General features: G+C 40.7%; 1 protein-coding gene and 1 long non-coding RNA gene across 3 annotated transcripts; both read right to left on the bottom strand.

The window, feature by feature from the left end:
* Positions 1–270: 270 nt before the first annotated feature.
* Positions 271–2,141, bottom strand: LOC141614943 (enolase-like). 2 transcript variants are annotated; one of them, XM_074433596.1, is made up of 5 exons: positions 1,962–2,141; positions 1,728–1,802; positions 1,570–1,632; positions 700–777; positions 271–602 (listed from the first exon to the last, which is right to left on the bottom strand). In XM_074433596.1, exons 1-5 carry the CDS (start codon positions 2,013–2,015, stop codon positions 396–398), a joined length of 477 nt encoding a protein of 158 aa, XP_074289697.1. In that variant the 5' UTR covers positions 2,016–2,141; the 3' UTR covers positions 271–395. The 2 variants fall into 2 exon arrangements, with proteins under 2 accessions (XP_074289697.1, XP_074289699.1); XM_074433598.1 differs by lacking the exons at positions 271–602; positions 700–777 and adding exons at positions 787–1,015; positions 1,195–1,305.
* A 318-nt stretch (positions 2,142–2,459) lies between these two features.
* Positions 2,460–3,068, bottom strand: LOC141614942 (uncharacterized). Its single transcript, XR_012529488.1, has 3 exons — positions 2,911–3,068; positions 2,698–2,794; positions 2,460–2,522 (listed from the first exon to the last, which is right to left on the bottom strand). It is a non-coding gene; the product is annotated as an uncharacterized LOC141614942 (long non-coding RNA).
* Positions 3,069–13,166: the final 10,098 nt, after the last annotated feature.

The following is a 13,166-nucleotide window of genomic DNA, read 5'->3' as shown; positions in this document are numbered from 1 at the left end:
ATCAACACTCACTACTACAGAAATAGGCTTAGAGAACTATTGGAATTAATATTAGAGAACACTTTAGAGGCGTTCTCCAACTCAGTGTTCTCTAAAGCTTAGAGAACTGTTAGAAGAGGCGTTTTGTATTCATAATCATATAGAACGGCTCAAATGAGCTTTAGAGAACACCTAATAAGCGTTCTCTTTTCCTAGTAAAAGAGAACGGTTGGGTAAGCTAACAGTTCTCTATCCCTCTTGGCTTTTTTTTTAAAAAAAATATTGATGATATTTGGATAAAATTAATATATTTATTCTCATTAAAATCAAATACCAATACCAATACCAATACAAATACAAATACAGAGATCATCTCCAACAATTTATTCACAACCAGAGCCAAAACAACGAGCAAACTAACTAAGTCCGATTTCTGCGGTCATCAAGAGATCATCTCCAACAATTTGTACTTTGTCTCCAATTTCTGCGGTCATCTTAGCATAGTGCTCCCTGTCATCTTGGTCAAAAGGATCTTCAATTGACACAATGGGGTACTCAGCCACAAATGACTTGTAGAGATCCTTGAGGGGCTCACCAGAAATCCTTTGTGACCCATCGTTATTCTGCAAACATCGCAATCGGTGAAGTCCAATCAGTAAACATTCTGTCGCGAACAAACAAAATCGATCTTAACCAAGTTGAAAGGCAACTGAAGCCTACCTCTTCCTTGAAGTTTAAGTCATATGACTTGTCCTGCTTGTAGAACTCAGATGCTGCAACATACATCCCACTAACCACCTGCTGCGATTGAGAACATGTCACTACAAAAAAAACGAGGGAAACTGACGGAAAAAATCCGTCAATAAGAGAAACATTTATACTAAGTCGAGCATCATAACAAGATAAAATGATACAAGCAAAATATTAAGCTTTTGCTACACTAGAAGGGAAGGAATTAGCAACAGCACTCTTCAAATCCAACAACAGCACAGCACCGTAAGGCTGCAATACATCATGGTTGTCGATGTACCTAAAGCTGCAAGAAAATTACAGCATGCTCAGAATCATATAATGAATTCTGTATAAACTGGAGTATTAATATAGTGCATTCTTGACGATTAAAAAGCTAAGATATTTCACTGGTAAACTCAAGTTGTATAGACAACCTTTTAAAACTAATAAAGCTAAAGATGAAGGTTAGGCTAACCGTAGTACATTTGTTTCATAAGGGATAACCCACAGCGACAAAGCATAGGCGCTTGGCCACGAAAGGATTGGAAGGTTTAATGTTCGCCTGAATATCCCGATAATCCCAACGTTTTGCACCTACACAAATGATGGATAAGGAAAAAAGATGAATGAATGTTATTACAACGAGCATATGTAAAAGTAAACCGATATTAATTTGAGGAAAGTTTCTTTAACATAAATAATATCACACTAAAAAACCAGTAAGACACCCGGTAAGACACTGAAGATAACATACCAATCATGTTCATGACTGCTTCTAAATGGTTTGATTCATAAATCAATTCTGGGTTATCTCACCTTGAGCATACATAAGAGTTAACTAGTGATGAGGTTATTTACCTTGCCGGTGTATCCAGCCTTCTCAATAGCTGTCTTGAGCAACTCAAGACCTTCCTTGTTCTCCTGAAGGGTCGAAAGCAGAATATGAATACAGTGTTCAAAACTCAGATCACAAATAAAGACATTAATGAACAAGCAGCTAGTGGTAGTGGCAAAACCTGGATATTAGGAGCAAAGCCACCTCCATCACCAACATTGGTTGCATCTTGACCATACTTCTTCTTGATCACACTCTGCAATACGCACAATAATTCAAAGAACCCATAAGTACACCGAGCAAAGACAAATATAGTAGTCAAATGAAGTTCATGCGCAATCAATACTGGTTGATCAAAACACATACATTAGGCATCAATACACTGAAAAACAATGTTAGTGAGCCCATAACTCACCTTCTGCTTACACCAACCCCACTCATTCACAGTTCCATCGAGTTGTTGAACCATGATAATCTCGCTGAAATTAAATATAATAGTAGTAAATTGCTTGTCCTGAAATATTTGGCAGTTTTGCTACTTATGGCAAACCCAATAGAGCCTAAAATGGGCGAATTCAGGCCATCCCCAAACTAAAAAAAAAAAAGCGATTTAAAATACATCAATACACAATCCAGATCAACAATGAAGCTCGTCCACCATGTTTCAACACCAATATTACACGCATCACTCAATTAACAAACACACTCATTACAGTTCACGGTGCGTAAAACAAACAAATCAATTATACCTACGCATAATATACCATTATAAATAAACAACTTACTAAATTTGCCTCGTTGCCCCGTTCAATCGCATAATCATAGTAGAATATCAGAGCTTCAAGCAAGTCATAGTCTATCATACCAAAGAATCAAACATCAATCAAATAATGAAAGAAAAACAGAACGCTACCTTGATTGATCCTGGTTATGACATCAGAGGCCTCTTAAAGCTGTGAAAAAAATGAGAGACTCCCTGTTTATCAATTACGAAAATATGATATTTAGGTAATATCTAACATAATCAAATGAGACCTATAAAATCTATACAAAAAAAGCTCAATAATTGCAGCATATATATACAGAATACTGAGGAAAGCACATAGAATATGAATATATTGAATACAAGAGATGTGAAACAAGAAACAAACCTCAGTTCTATCCATTTTCGTCAATTTTCCTCTTTATTATAAAATCCCCAATTTCTAGGGTTTACTAAAGTAAAGACCTTAAACTAGCAAAACCAACCTGCAACTTTCAAAGAAACAAGTAAGTTTCTCGATTAATATGCGGAATTCAAAACCTGACAAAAATAAATCCTCAAAATTTTGGAGTAATGTGAGCAAACCCTAGAAATTTTGGACCAGATGAAGAGGCGGAAAGTGGTGGTGCACAGTTGCGATGCGATCTACGATGTAAGGCGGTTGATGGCGGTTCTCGACAGTCAACGAAAGACGGGTGATGGAGATTAGTAAGGGTGATGAAGATTAGTGAGAGTGAGGATTGAAGGGGTTTGTTGACTGGTTCAGTTAAAAAACATGGAAGGTTGTATATCATTGTTTTGCAAAGTAGTGAAGTACGGTGTATAATACTCCGTAGATTAATAGGATTATTATTATTATTATAAAGAATAAAGGAAAAGTCAGATGGGTTTTCGATTATTTTTTATTTTTAATAAATGTAGAGAACTGTTAATATAAAAGGCGTTCTCTATTCTTTTATTACATAACGCTTATATAAGAAGAACGTTCTCTTTATTTCTAGAGAACGGTTATCTAACTGGGCCGTTTTCTATTAGGCGTTACTTATTCCTATATTTGTAGTAGTGACTGAAGTTATGTTCGGAGATAGGTGGATAAACTTTAACCTTACCTTGATACTCATGGGCCAGGGTAACTTCTGACTAGTCTGGCCTGAAATATGGGGTAGGTCTGTAATTGTTCCCTCTGTTGCTTTTCCTATTGCCTCTTTCATGGTCCTTCGATCTACTGGGTGATCCAAGTTTGTAGCTTTTATCTTCTTCCAGCCTGATGAAAGCAAGAGTCTTGGCCTGAACATCTTCGAAGGTGTGGCAGGGGTACTTAGTGAGTTCGATGTATAAGTCACTGTATGATAGTAACCCCTGTCTGAATGCCTCCACTGCTGTTCCAACGTCACACCTAGGTATAGACACTTTCTCTTTGTTGAACCTTGCAAGGAATGTCCTGAGAGTTTCATCAGGCTTCTGTGTAACTCGGTAAAGGTCACTGGATCGTTTCTCCAACTCCCTGCTACTTGCAAACTGCTGGTTGAAACTGTTGATCAGGTTGGCAAAGAAATGGATGCTGCCAGTAGGCAGGTTGATGTACCATTGCAGGGCAGGACCAGTCATGGTCGTTCCAAATCCCTTGCACATGCAAACTTGTCTGAACTCGCTGGGAATAGATGCAGCCAACATCTTCTGCTTGTAAAGAGCCATGTGATTTTGTGGATCCGTAGTTCCATCATAGATCCTCATGGATGGAATTGTGAACTTTTTTGGTAGGTCTACTTTTCCTATTTCGTCTATGAAAGGCGAATCAACATAGCTATCAGGGGCAGCTTCTTCCATGCTGGCAGGTACTCCTGGTATCTTATCGAATTTTTCATTGAGTTTCTTGATCTCCTGAACTACTGCCATCATGATGGCTGCTGCAGATTCATCAGGTTTCTCTTTATCATCATCTTTTGGTTCATCATCACCATCTACGTTAATGACTTTAGGAATACTTGGGCTCCCAAACCTGGAAAAATCAATGTTCTTAATGATTGATGAAAATGGGGTTCCTGTTTGGAATCTAGAGCCTGCCCCTTGAGTTTTTTTCTAATTTTTGCTTCAGGGCTGACTCAGATTCTTTCAATTGCAGGATTTCTGCTTCAGTTTGGGCCACTTTTTCTTTCAGGCTTTCCAACTCAGCGATTTTTTAGAGAGCTGCATTCAATTGTTCTTCAACGGTGGGTTGGACCATTTTTGTGGGATTTTTGAGTTTTTATAAGATAAGAAAAAAGGATTTAAAGAGCTAGATGCCCCACGGTGGGCGCCAATTATTTTGTGTGGATTTTGCGCAAGGCGAAATCAGGTCAGGGTGAAACTGTGTAGGGTTAACTAGCTCTAGGTAGTCTGTTGGTCAGGTTGTCAGGGTTCAATAACAAGACGTAAATGAAATAACAATAATAACAAGATAAGCAATTTTGTACGTGGAAAAACCCTTGAATGGGAAAAAACCACGGGCACCAAGGCAGGAGAGGATTTCACTATGTAATTTGGGAGAATAATTATATGACAATAACAATCTTTGTATTTCTCTAAGTGTTGTATATGCTTCTTCTTACGTAGGAATGATATATATTCTGAAATCTTCAAAGTGTTCCTTATATAGTCTTCTTCCCTGAACGGCTGCATGATCTGGCATTAAAGGCAGAATATTCTCCATAATTGCCAATAATAATTATCAAATATTTCTCTCTTAATTATCGTATTTACTGCATAATCTTCACACTTAATGTTGCGCATTTAATTCCTTTAATATACGCGGATATGGTCAAATATCGTCCTGATATTTTGACCGTTGTCCTCTCCATGGCATGGCGCCTATCTTCATGTGCCCTGATAGCCTAGCACCCCCGACGACCGGCGATCGGGTTTAGATGAAATACTTGATCGGGCGGTGCAGGGATTTCCAGGCCTAACAGAAGGCTAAGGAGAAATTGGACGAGAAAAGAAAGTCTGATAAGGAGAACAACGGGCAATCAGGGTTCAAGCAGGGTAATTACAATCAAGCTAAGGCTTACTCTGGAGGGTCCGGATTCAGTGGTGGGTCGTCTTTTGGTGGTCGTACCAATAGTGGCAGCTCCGGGGTGACGTGTTACAACTACGGTGGTACTGGTCACAAGAAATATGAGTGCACTAGCTATGGAGGACTGGGTTTCCAGAGACAATACCAGAGGAGGTATTCTCAAGCATCGAGTCAGAGCATGGCAAGTAATAAATCGGCAGGGTCGTGGCCTAATCAGGGTGGTCAAAGCCACAGCAACAATAGTTACTTCAACCGTAACAATGGAGGGGCTTACCAACGACAGGGAGGTAATGCTAATCAGAATTCGGCTGCTAAATCTACAATATAAGCAAGCACGGTGCAGGGTGGGGTTCAAAAGAATAGTGGCACGTTGTTCATGATGGACAAACAGGCAGCTGAGGAGGATGCGGAAGTCGTCACTGGTACTTTTCTTGTTAATAATACGTCGACCTTTTTTTTATTTGATTCGGGGGCTATGCATTCTCTTGTATCTAGGGGACATGCTTTGGTTATGGGCTTAAGGGAATATGAGTCTGTAAAAGATAATGTTGTCATATCGTCGGGGGCGTTAGTGTCTTGTGGGAGGTTGTATAGAGAGGTGTCCATGGTTATTGGGGAAGTTAACCTTCTGGTTAATTTGTTTGAGTTTCCTATGGGTGGGTTTGAGGTCATTGTTGGGATGGACTGGTTGGGTAAGTACAAAGCTAGTATAGACTACCATCAGAAAAAGGTGACTTTGAGGGGTCCTAAGGGAACTAGAGTATCCTACCGGGGGTTTGTGGTCAAGCCAAAGTTAAAGGATATTGCAGCTATAACCTTTAAATCTTACCTGAGGAAGGGGTGTCCTATGTTTCTTGGTCACATTCGGGATAGTCGATTAGAGATGCCGATAGCAACAGAGATACCGGTTGTGGATGAGTTCGTGGATATTTTCCAGATGAGATTCCGGGGTTACCGCCAAAGAGGGATGTTGATTTTAGTGTGTAGTTGAAGCCAGGAATGACACCTATATCTAAGGCTCCGTACCGGATGGCACCGAAAGAATTGGAAGAGTTGAAAAATCAATTGAACGATATGTTAGAGAAAGGGTTTATCCGGCCTAGTGTATCACCGTGGGAGCACCAGTGTTGTTTGTGAAGAATAAGGATTATAGTATGAGGTTATGCATCGACTACAGGGAGTTAAACCATGTCACGGTAAAGAACAGATACCCGTTGCCGCGAATTGATGACTTATTTGATCAGTTAAGCGGAGTTGGGGTGTTTTCCAAGATCGATTAAAGGTCGGGGTACCATCAGTTGAGAATACGAGAGGAGGATGCTCCCAAGACAGCTTTTATATCGCGGTATGGTCACTATGAATATGTGGTGATGCCTTTTGGGTTGTCGATCGCACAGCGACAGTTATGGATTTGATGAATCGGATCTTTAGTCCTTTCTTAGACCAGTTTGTGGTGGTCTTCATTGATGACATCCTAGTCTACTCTAAGACTAAAGAGAAGCATGCTAAGCATCTAAGATTGATATTCCAAAAACTATGCGATAATCAGTTGTATGCCAAGTTATCCAAGTGCGAGTTCTGGTTGGAGAAGGTAGCTTTTTTGGGCCATGTGATTTCAAAGGATGGAATGTCTATGCATACTAGCAAGATTTCAGCAGTGTCAAACTGGGAAGCACCGAAAAATGTAGCTAAGATTCGGAGTTTCTTAGGCTTGGCTGGTTATTACAGGATGTTTGTGAAAGACTTTTCTACCATTTCTAGGCCAATGACAGCTTTGATGAAGTAAGAGAATCGATTTCGCTGGGATGAGAGTTGTGAAGTAGCACTCCAAACTTTAAAATTAAGAACGTTTAACTACAGTTCTTCTCTTAGCACTACCTGAGGGAAGTGAAAACTTTGAGGTTTATACCGACGCTTCAAAGAATGGGTTGGGTTGTGTTTTAATGCAGAATGGGAAGGTCATCGCTTATGCATCGAGGCAACTGAAATCTTATGAAGAGAACTACCCTACTCATGACTTACAGTTGGGAGCCATTGTGTTTGCTTTAAATATTTGGAGACACTACCTCTACGGGGCAACTTTTACGGTGTTTTCAGACCACAAGAGTTTGAAATACATTTTCAGAGCTGAATATGCGTTAGAGGAGATGGATGGAGCTGATATAGGACTATGATATAGAGAAAATCTACCATGAGGGAAAGGCTAATATTGTAGCTGATGCGTTGAGCAGGGAGAGCGTGCATTCCTTATGCAATGCTTTGTCTTTAGTACGGCTGAAAGATGAAGTGACGAAGATGGGTATACATATGATTCGCAAAGGCGATATCATCGGGGATTTGACAGTGGAACCATAGTGTACCACCCCGCACACCAAGGTGTCTTACCAAGGACCACCCAGTGTATGAAAGTGTTACCATCTCGGTTGCCCGAGGTAGTAGATCAAATAAACAATAAAAGACCATTTATTAAATAACTTAAGTCTTTACATTGTAGGACAGCGTGGTAAGATACCACATGGAGAACTATAAAGACTACTAAGCATGAGTGTCGATGACATCTACTCCGGTAGCGTGGTGACTCGATTCCCTTCGAAGCCCCGCAAGCATCAAGACCTCTGCACCTGCTAAACCAACTGCTCACCATCCCCAAATGGATCACCACAGTTTTGAAAACACAACACGGGGTCAGTTTACTATATAACAAGATAAGACAAGTACGATAAGATAAACAACTGATCATCATCCACCTCCAACTCCCAGTCACAACATGTAACCGACTACACACTAAAGTGTGTAGCCCTGCCAGTGGGGGACCGCAGCTGTACCCACCTAAGCCCCCGCTCATCAATGAGCGATAACCCTGTTCATTAATGTGCACATCCTCTCCTGTGGCGGGTTCCACAGAGGGCGAAACTAGGGCATGAAACCACTCCCGCAAGTGACTCCACTCAGCCGAGGACGCACCTCGCGAACATCATCATCAACCATCACAACAACAACACCAAACTCCAATCCCAACAACAGCAGATAGTCACAATATCAATCGTACAAACAATTACAACACAATCTTAAATCAATTAAACAGTAAACCGTGTAGGGAAACCCTACCTTACCGCTAATCCATGAAAATGCATCCAACAACTAGCCAGGCAAGACTCCGAGATGAATCCTACAAACAGTAACCACGCCCTATTACAAGACTACCCCAAAGACCTACTGAAAGACAACAACGAAACAGCAAGTTACATTGAGACGCGGACCGAAGTCGACAACGATGGCATCCTTACTTGAATACTCCACATATAAACCAATCCCCTTCCTTGGTTAGTGTCTAGGCCAGATGAGAGTGTAAAGAGAGGTGGGTGATAGGTGAGAGGGAGATATGTTAGGGTTAGAGAGATAGGGAACCGTCGAAAATGAAATAAGATTTACCAACTTGTGTTTTATAATAACGTGTCAACAGCAGCGATACTCGGTCGAGTACTCCCATACTCGGCCGAGTAAGCCCTACTCGGTCGAGTGTTACCACTACTCGACCGATTAGCCCCTACTAGGTCGAGTAAACAGATACATAGGTCATTTATCCTCTCACCTATCCCCTCCTACGGTCTTCTCTGGTCAAACAGTCGGTCAAAGGGTCCTTAAACAGGGTGGCTATTACAGTCTTCCCCCCTTAAAAGGAGAACTTCATCCCCGAAGTTCAACCCATACATCCCAAACGCAATGAGAGTATACCTAAGAAAAGACCTATCGTTTCATAACAAGGAACGCCACCCCAAGGATTAGAATACATAAGACACCTATGAAGTTAAGTTTTTAACATCCTTGACAAGGCCGTTACTGCGCACCACTACTTAGTTCGTTACGTACCAAGTTAAATTCACATATACACGTTACATAAGTTACATAAGCTAAGTTTGTGACGACTCATAACTCGTAGCTTAAAAGTTAAAATAAAGGTGAAGCATAGAAGGAAAAGGTGAAGTATAGAGGAACTTTGGTCAACTCGTTAGAACTTTATCTTTTATCGCGATGTTATCTACCCCTCTAAAAAGGTACTTCGTCCCCAAAGTTCGTTCTACCTATCCACCAGGCTTATATAGGTGCAAGATGACAACAACCATGGAACATATAAGGCTTTAAAGCCTGCATTGAAGGAGTTAAATAGGAGCTGCTATGCTGATATTATCAACTTCACAGTAATTGTTGAGACAAAGCTCCAGGATCTACAAAAACAGTTAGTTCAGGATATTCATAATCCTGAACTGGTTCAGAAGGAATTTGAGGCTGTTGCTGACCTCAAGAAGCTTACTGTGGCAAGAGATAGTTTTTTGAGCCAGAAAGCAAAGACCCAATAGCTAGAAGAAGGAGACAGTAACACTGCTTATTTCCATGGGTCTATAAAGAAGAGGATTAGCATGAATAAAGTTATTCAGATTGAGGATCAATATGGCACTATATGCACTGATAGCCAAAGCATTCAGAATGCATTCCTTGACTACTATAAAACTCTTTTAGGCAGCAACAAACCTGTTGAGAATGTTAGGCATTGTGTGCTCAATGAGGGAAAATTATGTACTCAGGAACATGCTCTTCTACTGGATGCACCTGTAACCAATGCTGAAATCAAAAAGATTTTCTTTGACACACCAGTTGATAAATCCCTAGGGCCGGATGAATACACTAGTGCTTTCTTCAAGGCAGTTGGGATGTTATAGGAGAAGATGTGTGTGTTGCTATAAAAGATTTCTTCTCCACTGGTAAGCTTTTGAACCAGATAAATGCCACTAACATAACTCTTATACCTAAGTGTGAGAGACCAACTTCAGTTAAGCAGTTCAGACCTATTGCATGCTGTAACATGATATATAAGGTAATTTCTAAGTTGTTATGCAATAGATTAGCTCAAGTCCTTCCTGGCATCATCAGTGACAATCAAGGGGCTTTCATAAAGGGGAGATCTATTATTGAGAATGTTCTAATATGTCAAGATATTGTCAAGCTTTATAATAGAAAGGTTGTGTCCCCAAGATGTTTGTTTAAAATTGACCTACAGAAAGCTTATGACACTGTGAAGTGGAATTTTGTTGAGCAGTTACTCCAGGGCTTGCAGTTTCCTGATGCATTCATTCACAGGGTCATGACATGTATAAAATCCACCTCATTTTCCCTATGTCTCAATGGGAGTATTTTTGGCTACTTTAAAGGGAAAAGAGGATTGAGGCAAGGTGATCCTATCTCTCCTCTTATCTTTACTATCTGCATGGATTACTTAACCAGAATGATCAACTATGCTGTGTCTAGATGGCCTTTCCAATACCATCCTCTCTGTAAGGCAACCAAATTGAATCATTTGATGTTTGCTGATGATCTGCTAATGTTCTGCAAGGGAAATACTGCTTCTATAATGTTGTTACTCAGAGCATTTTCATCTTTCTCTAGAGCATCTGGCCTTAATATGAATAGCTCCAAGTCTGAAGTGTACTACAATGGGGTTGGGCAACAGCTGAAGGATGATATCTAGCAGGCTACAGGCTTTGTCGAGGGCTCTATGCCATTCAGGTATCTTGGAGTTCCTATTAAAGCAGGTAGATTGACTAAGTCTGAGTGCAACACTATAGTTGAGAAGATGGTGAGTAGAATCAGAAGTCTTGGGGCTAAAAAGCTCTCTTATGCAGGTAGAGTGGTCCTGATTAATTATGTACTTAATACACTTTATTCTTATTGGGCAAGCATCTTTCTCTTACCTAAAAGCATCATCAAGAGGATTGAATCCATATGTAGAAACTACCTGTGGGATGGCACTGCTGAATATCACAGAGTCCCTCTTATTGCCTGGGACAAGGTTACTTTGCCTAAAGATGAGGGTGGCCTAGGCATCAAGAAAGCAAAGATATGGAACTATGCCACAGTTGCTAAACTAGTTGATTGGATTTATGGGAAGGCTGATAGGCTTTGGATTAGATGGGTTAATCAAGTGTACTTAAAAGGTTGGAACTGGCATGACTATGAGCCTCCTGCTGATGTTGCTTGGTCCTGGAAGAGTATATGAAAGGTCAAGAACCTTATGAAAGCTGGGTACACTGATGGAAAATGGACAGCTGACCCTAGAGGTTATTCCATCAGAAATGGTTATGAGTGGCTTAGGACACAACAGCCTAAGCAAGACTGGGTCTCTATGGTTTGGAGTAGCTGGAACATTCCCAAACATGCCCTCATTGTATGAATAATAATGCATAATGGATTGAATGTGAAGGATAAGTTATGCAAAATTGGCTACTGCACTGATGATAGGTGCATAATCTGTGATAGTCACTCTGAAACACATGAGCACCTATTCTTTCATTACAGATACAGTCAGCAAATTCTGAAGAAGATGGAACTATGGTGTGGTTTTTCGCTGCTGGTTAACAGGAGCACATGAGCCTTGCCTGCAAGAGTGTGCCTGAAACAGAAAGTTCACTATCTGGTTTTGGCAGCTTGTTATTACCAGGTATGAACTCAAAGAAACAATGTCAGGATTAACAATGTATTTCTTAGACCAGATAAGGTAGCTGAGCATATAATTGATGAAGTCCAGAGAAGGATTCGAAGGAAAATCAAGTATCCAGTGACGAGCAGTGATAGAGTGTGGCTAGCAAAATGGGGTATGCTGTGAGCATGCTATGAGTTTGAGTTGTCAGGTTTTGTGTGTGCATATATGCCTTGGTTTGATTTTTTATGTCTTTGGCTCTGAGTAATAGGATTTATCTATTACTCGATTCTTCTTGTAATTAGTCTTTTGATCTTAATATAATTTTCTCACATTTCACCAAAAAAAAACCATGGAACATATACTCTATCATAAGGCAAGTACGACACTTCCATACGTATATAAACAACCACCTTATGCATGTAATTCTAGAGACAAGACACGCAACATAATTAGAGAAATGCGAGAAGTATAAAGACGGCATTGCCCTTGATCAACTCTGACTACCGTTAACGCGCACAAACCACATTTCATATTTCTATTACCGTCGCACCCCAGATTCTATCATATAACGTGATCATATATACAAGGCGCATCTCATAAAATCCGAACACATTACTAAAGTATTGAAGCATACACGTACCAAAACAGTTACTCATCCAAGTCTATACAATTCCAAAGAACGGAGGCTGTACTATCCGGGTGCTCGGTCGAGTAAGCGATACTCGGCCGAGTATTAACATACTCAGTCGAGTTTTCCAGGTCAGAAAGCAAATTTTCGACATCAAAACACACATTCACCAAGGATCATTCCTGCGACCATTAATATACTCCATCACCAATTCAAGGTTTCTGTCTAAAGGTCCCAAACGTAGTACGTGAAAGCAAGTAGCGGCCTTATGGCCAGTTACAATCATCCAAACTAAAAGAGTACAACTAAAAATAGCAAATATCCAACAACAAACCGAGAAACAAATCCAAAAATACAACGAAAATCACATATCCGCACCCTCCTCCATCTCCTCACCCCCTCCTGTGCCTGATGTACCTACACGAGATGTACCTACTCCCTGAAAAAGTGCAGCTGAGTAGCCTCCACCGCCGGTCCATCTCCCTGCCTTATCCAACTGGTTGTCGTAGTTGGCTCCCCACGGTCCCGTGAGGCAGCCAAACTCGGTCTCCTCTGGTGGTCTCCAAAAGCTAGGGTCAACCCTGTAACTATGGAAGACTCTCGTGTCCACTCCGGGTCCCCTCCACCAAACGGGCTGTGCCAGCTTTGTCCCTATACCCTGATTGAGGGTCATCTCATGCATGTTCCGGAGCACCAAGGTAG

Source organism: Silene latifolia, chromosome 11, assembly GCF_048544455.1.
Source record: "Silene latifolia isolate original U9 population chromosome 11, ASM4854445v1, whole genome shotgun sequence".
Classification (NCBI taxonomy): domain Eukaryota; kingdom Viridiplantae; phylum Streptophyta; class Magnoliopsida; order Caryophyllales; family Caryophyllaceae; genus Silene; species Silene latifolia.
This window is presented reverse-complemented; position numbering and strand designations above follow the sequence as displayed.

What these genes read in the sequence shown, in the direction of transcription:
- LOC141614943 (XM_074433596.1), bottom strand. Translation starts at nt 2,015, where the DNA reads ATGGTTCAACAACTCGATGGAACTGTGAATGAGTGGGGTTGGTGTAAG. An exon ending in GGGGTTGGTGTAAGCAGAAG is followed by an intron (nt 1,803 to 1,961) that starts GTGAGTTATGGG and finishes TGCGTATTGCAG; the next exon opens with AGTGTGATCAAGAAGAAGTA. An exon ending in AGGCTGGATACACCGGCAAG is followed by an intron (nt 778 to 1,569) that starts GTAAATAACCTC and finishes CAATCGCAGCAG; the next exon opens with GTGGTTAGTGGGATGTATGT.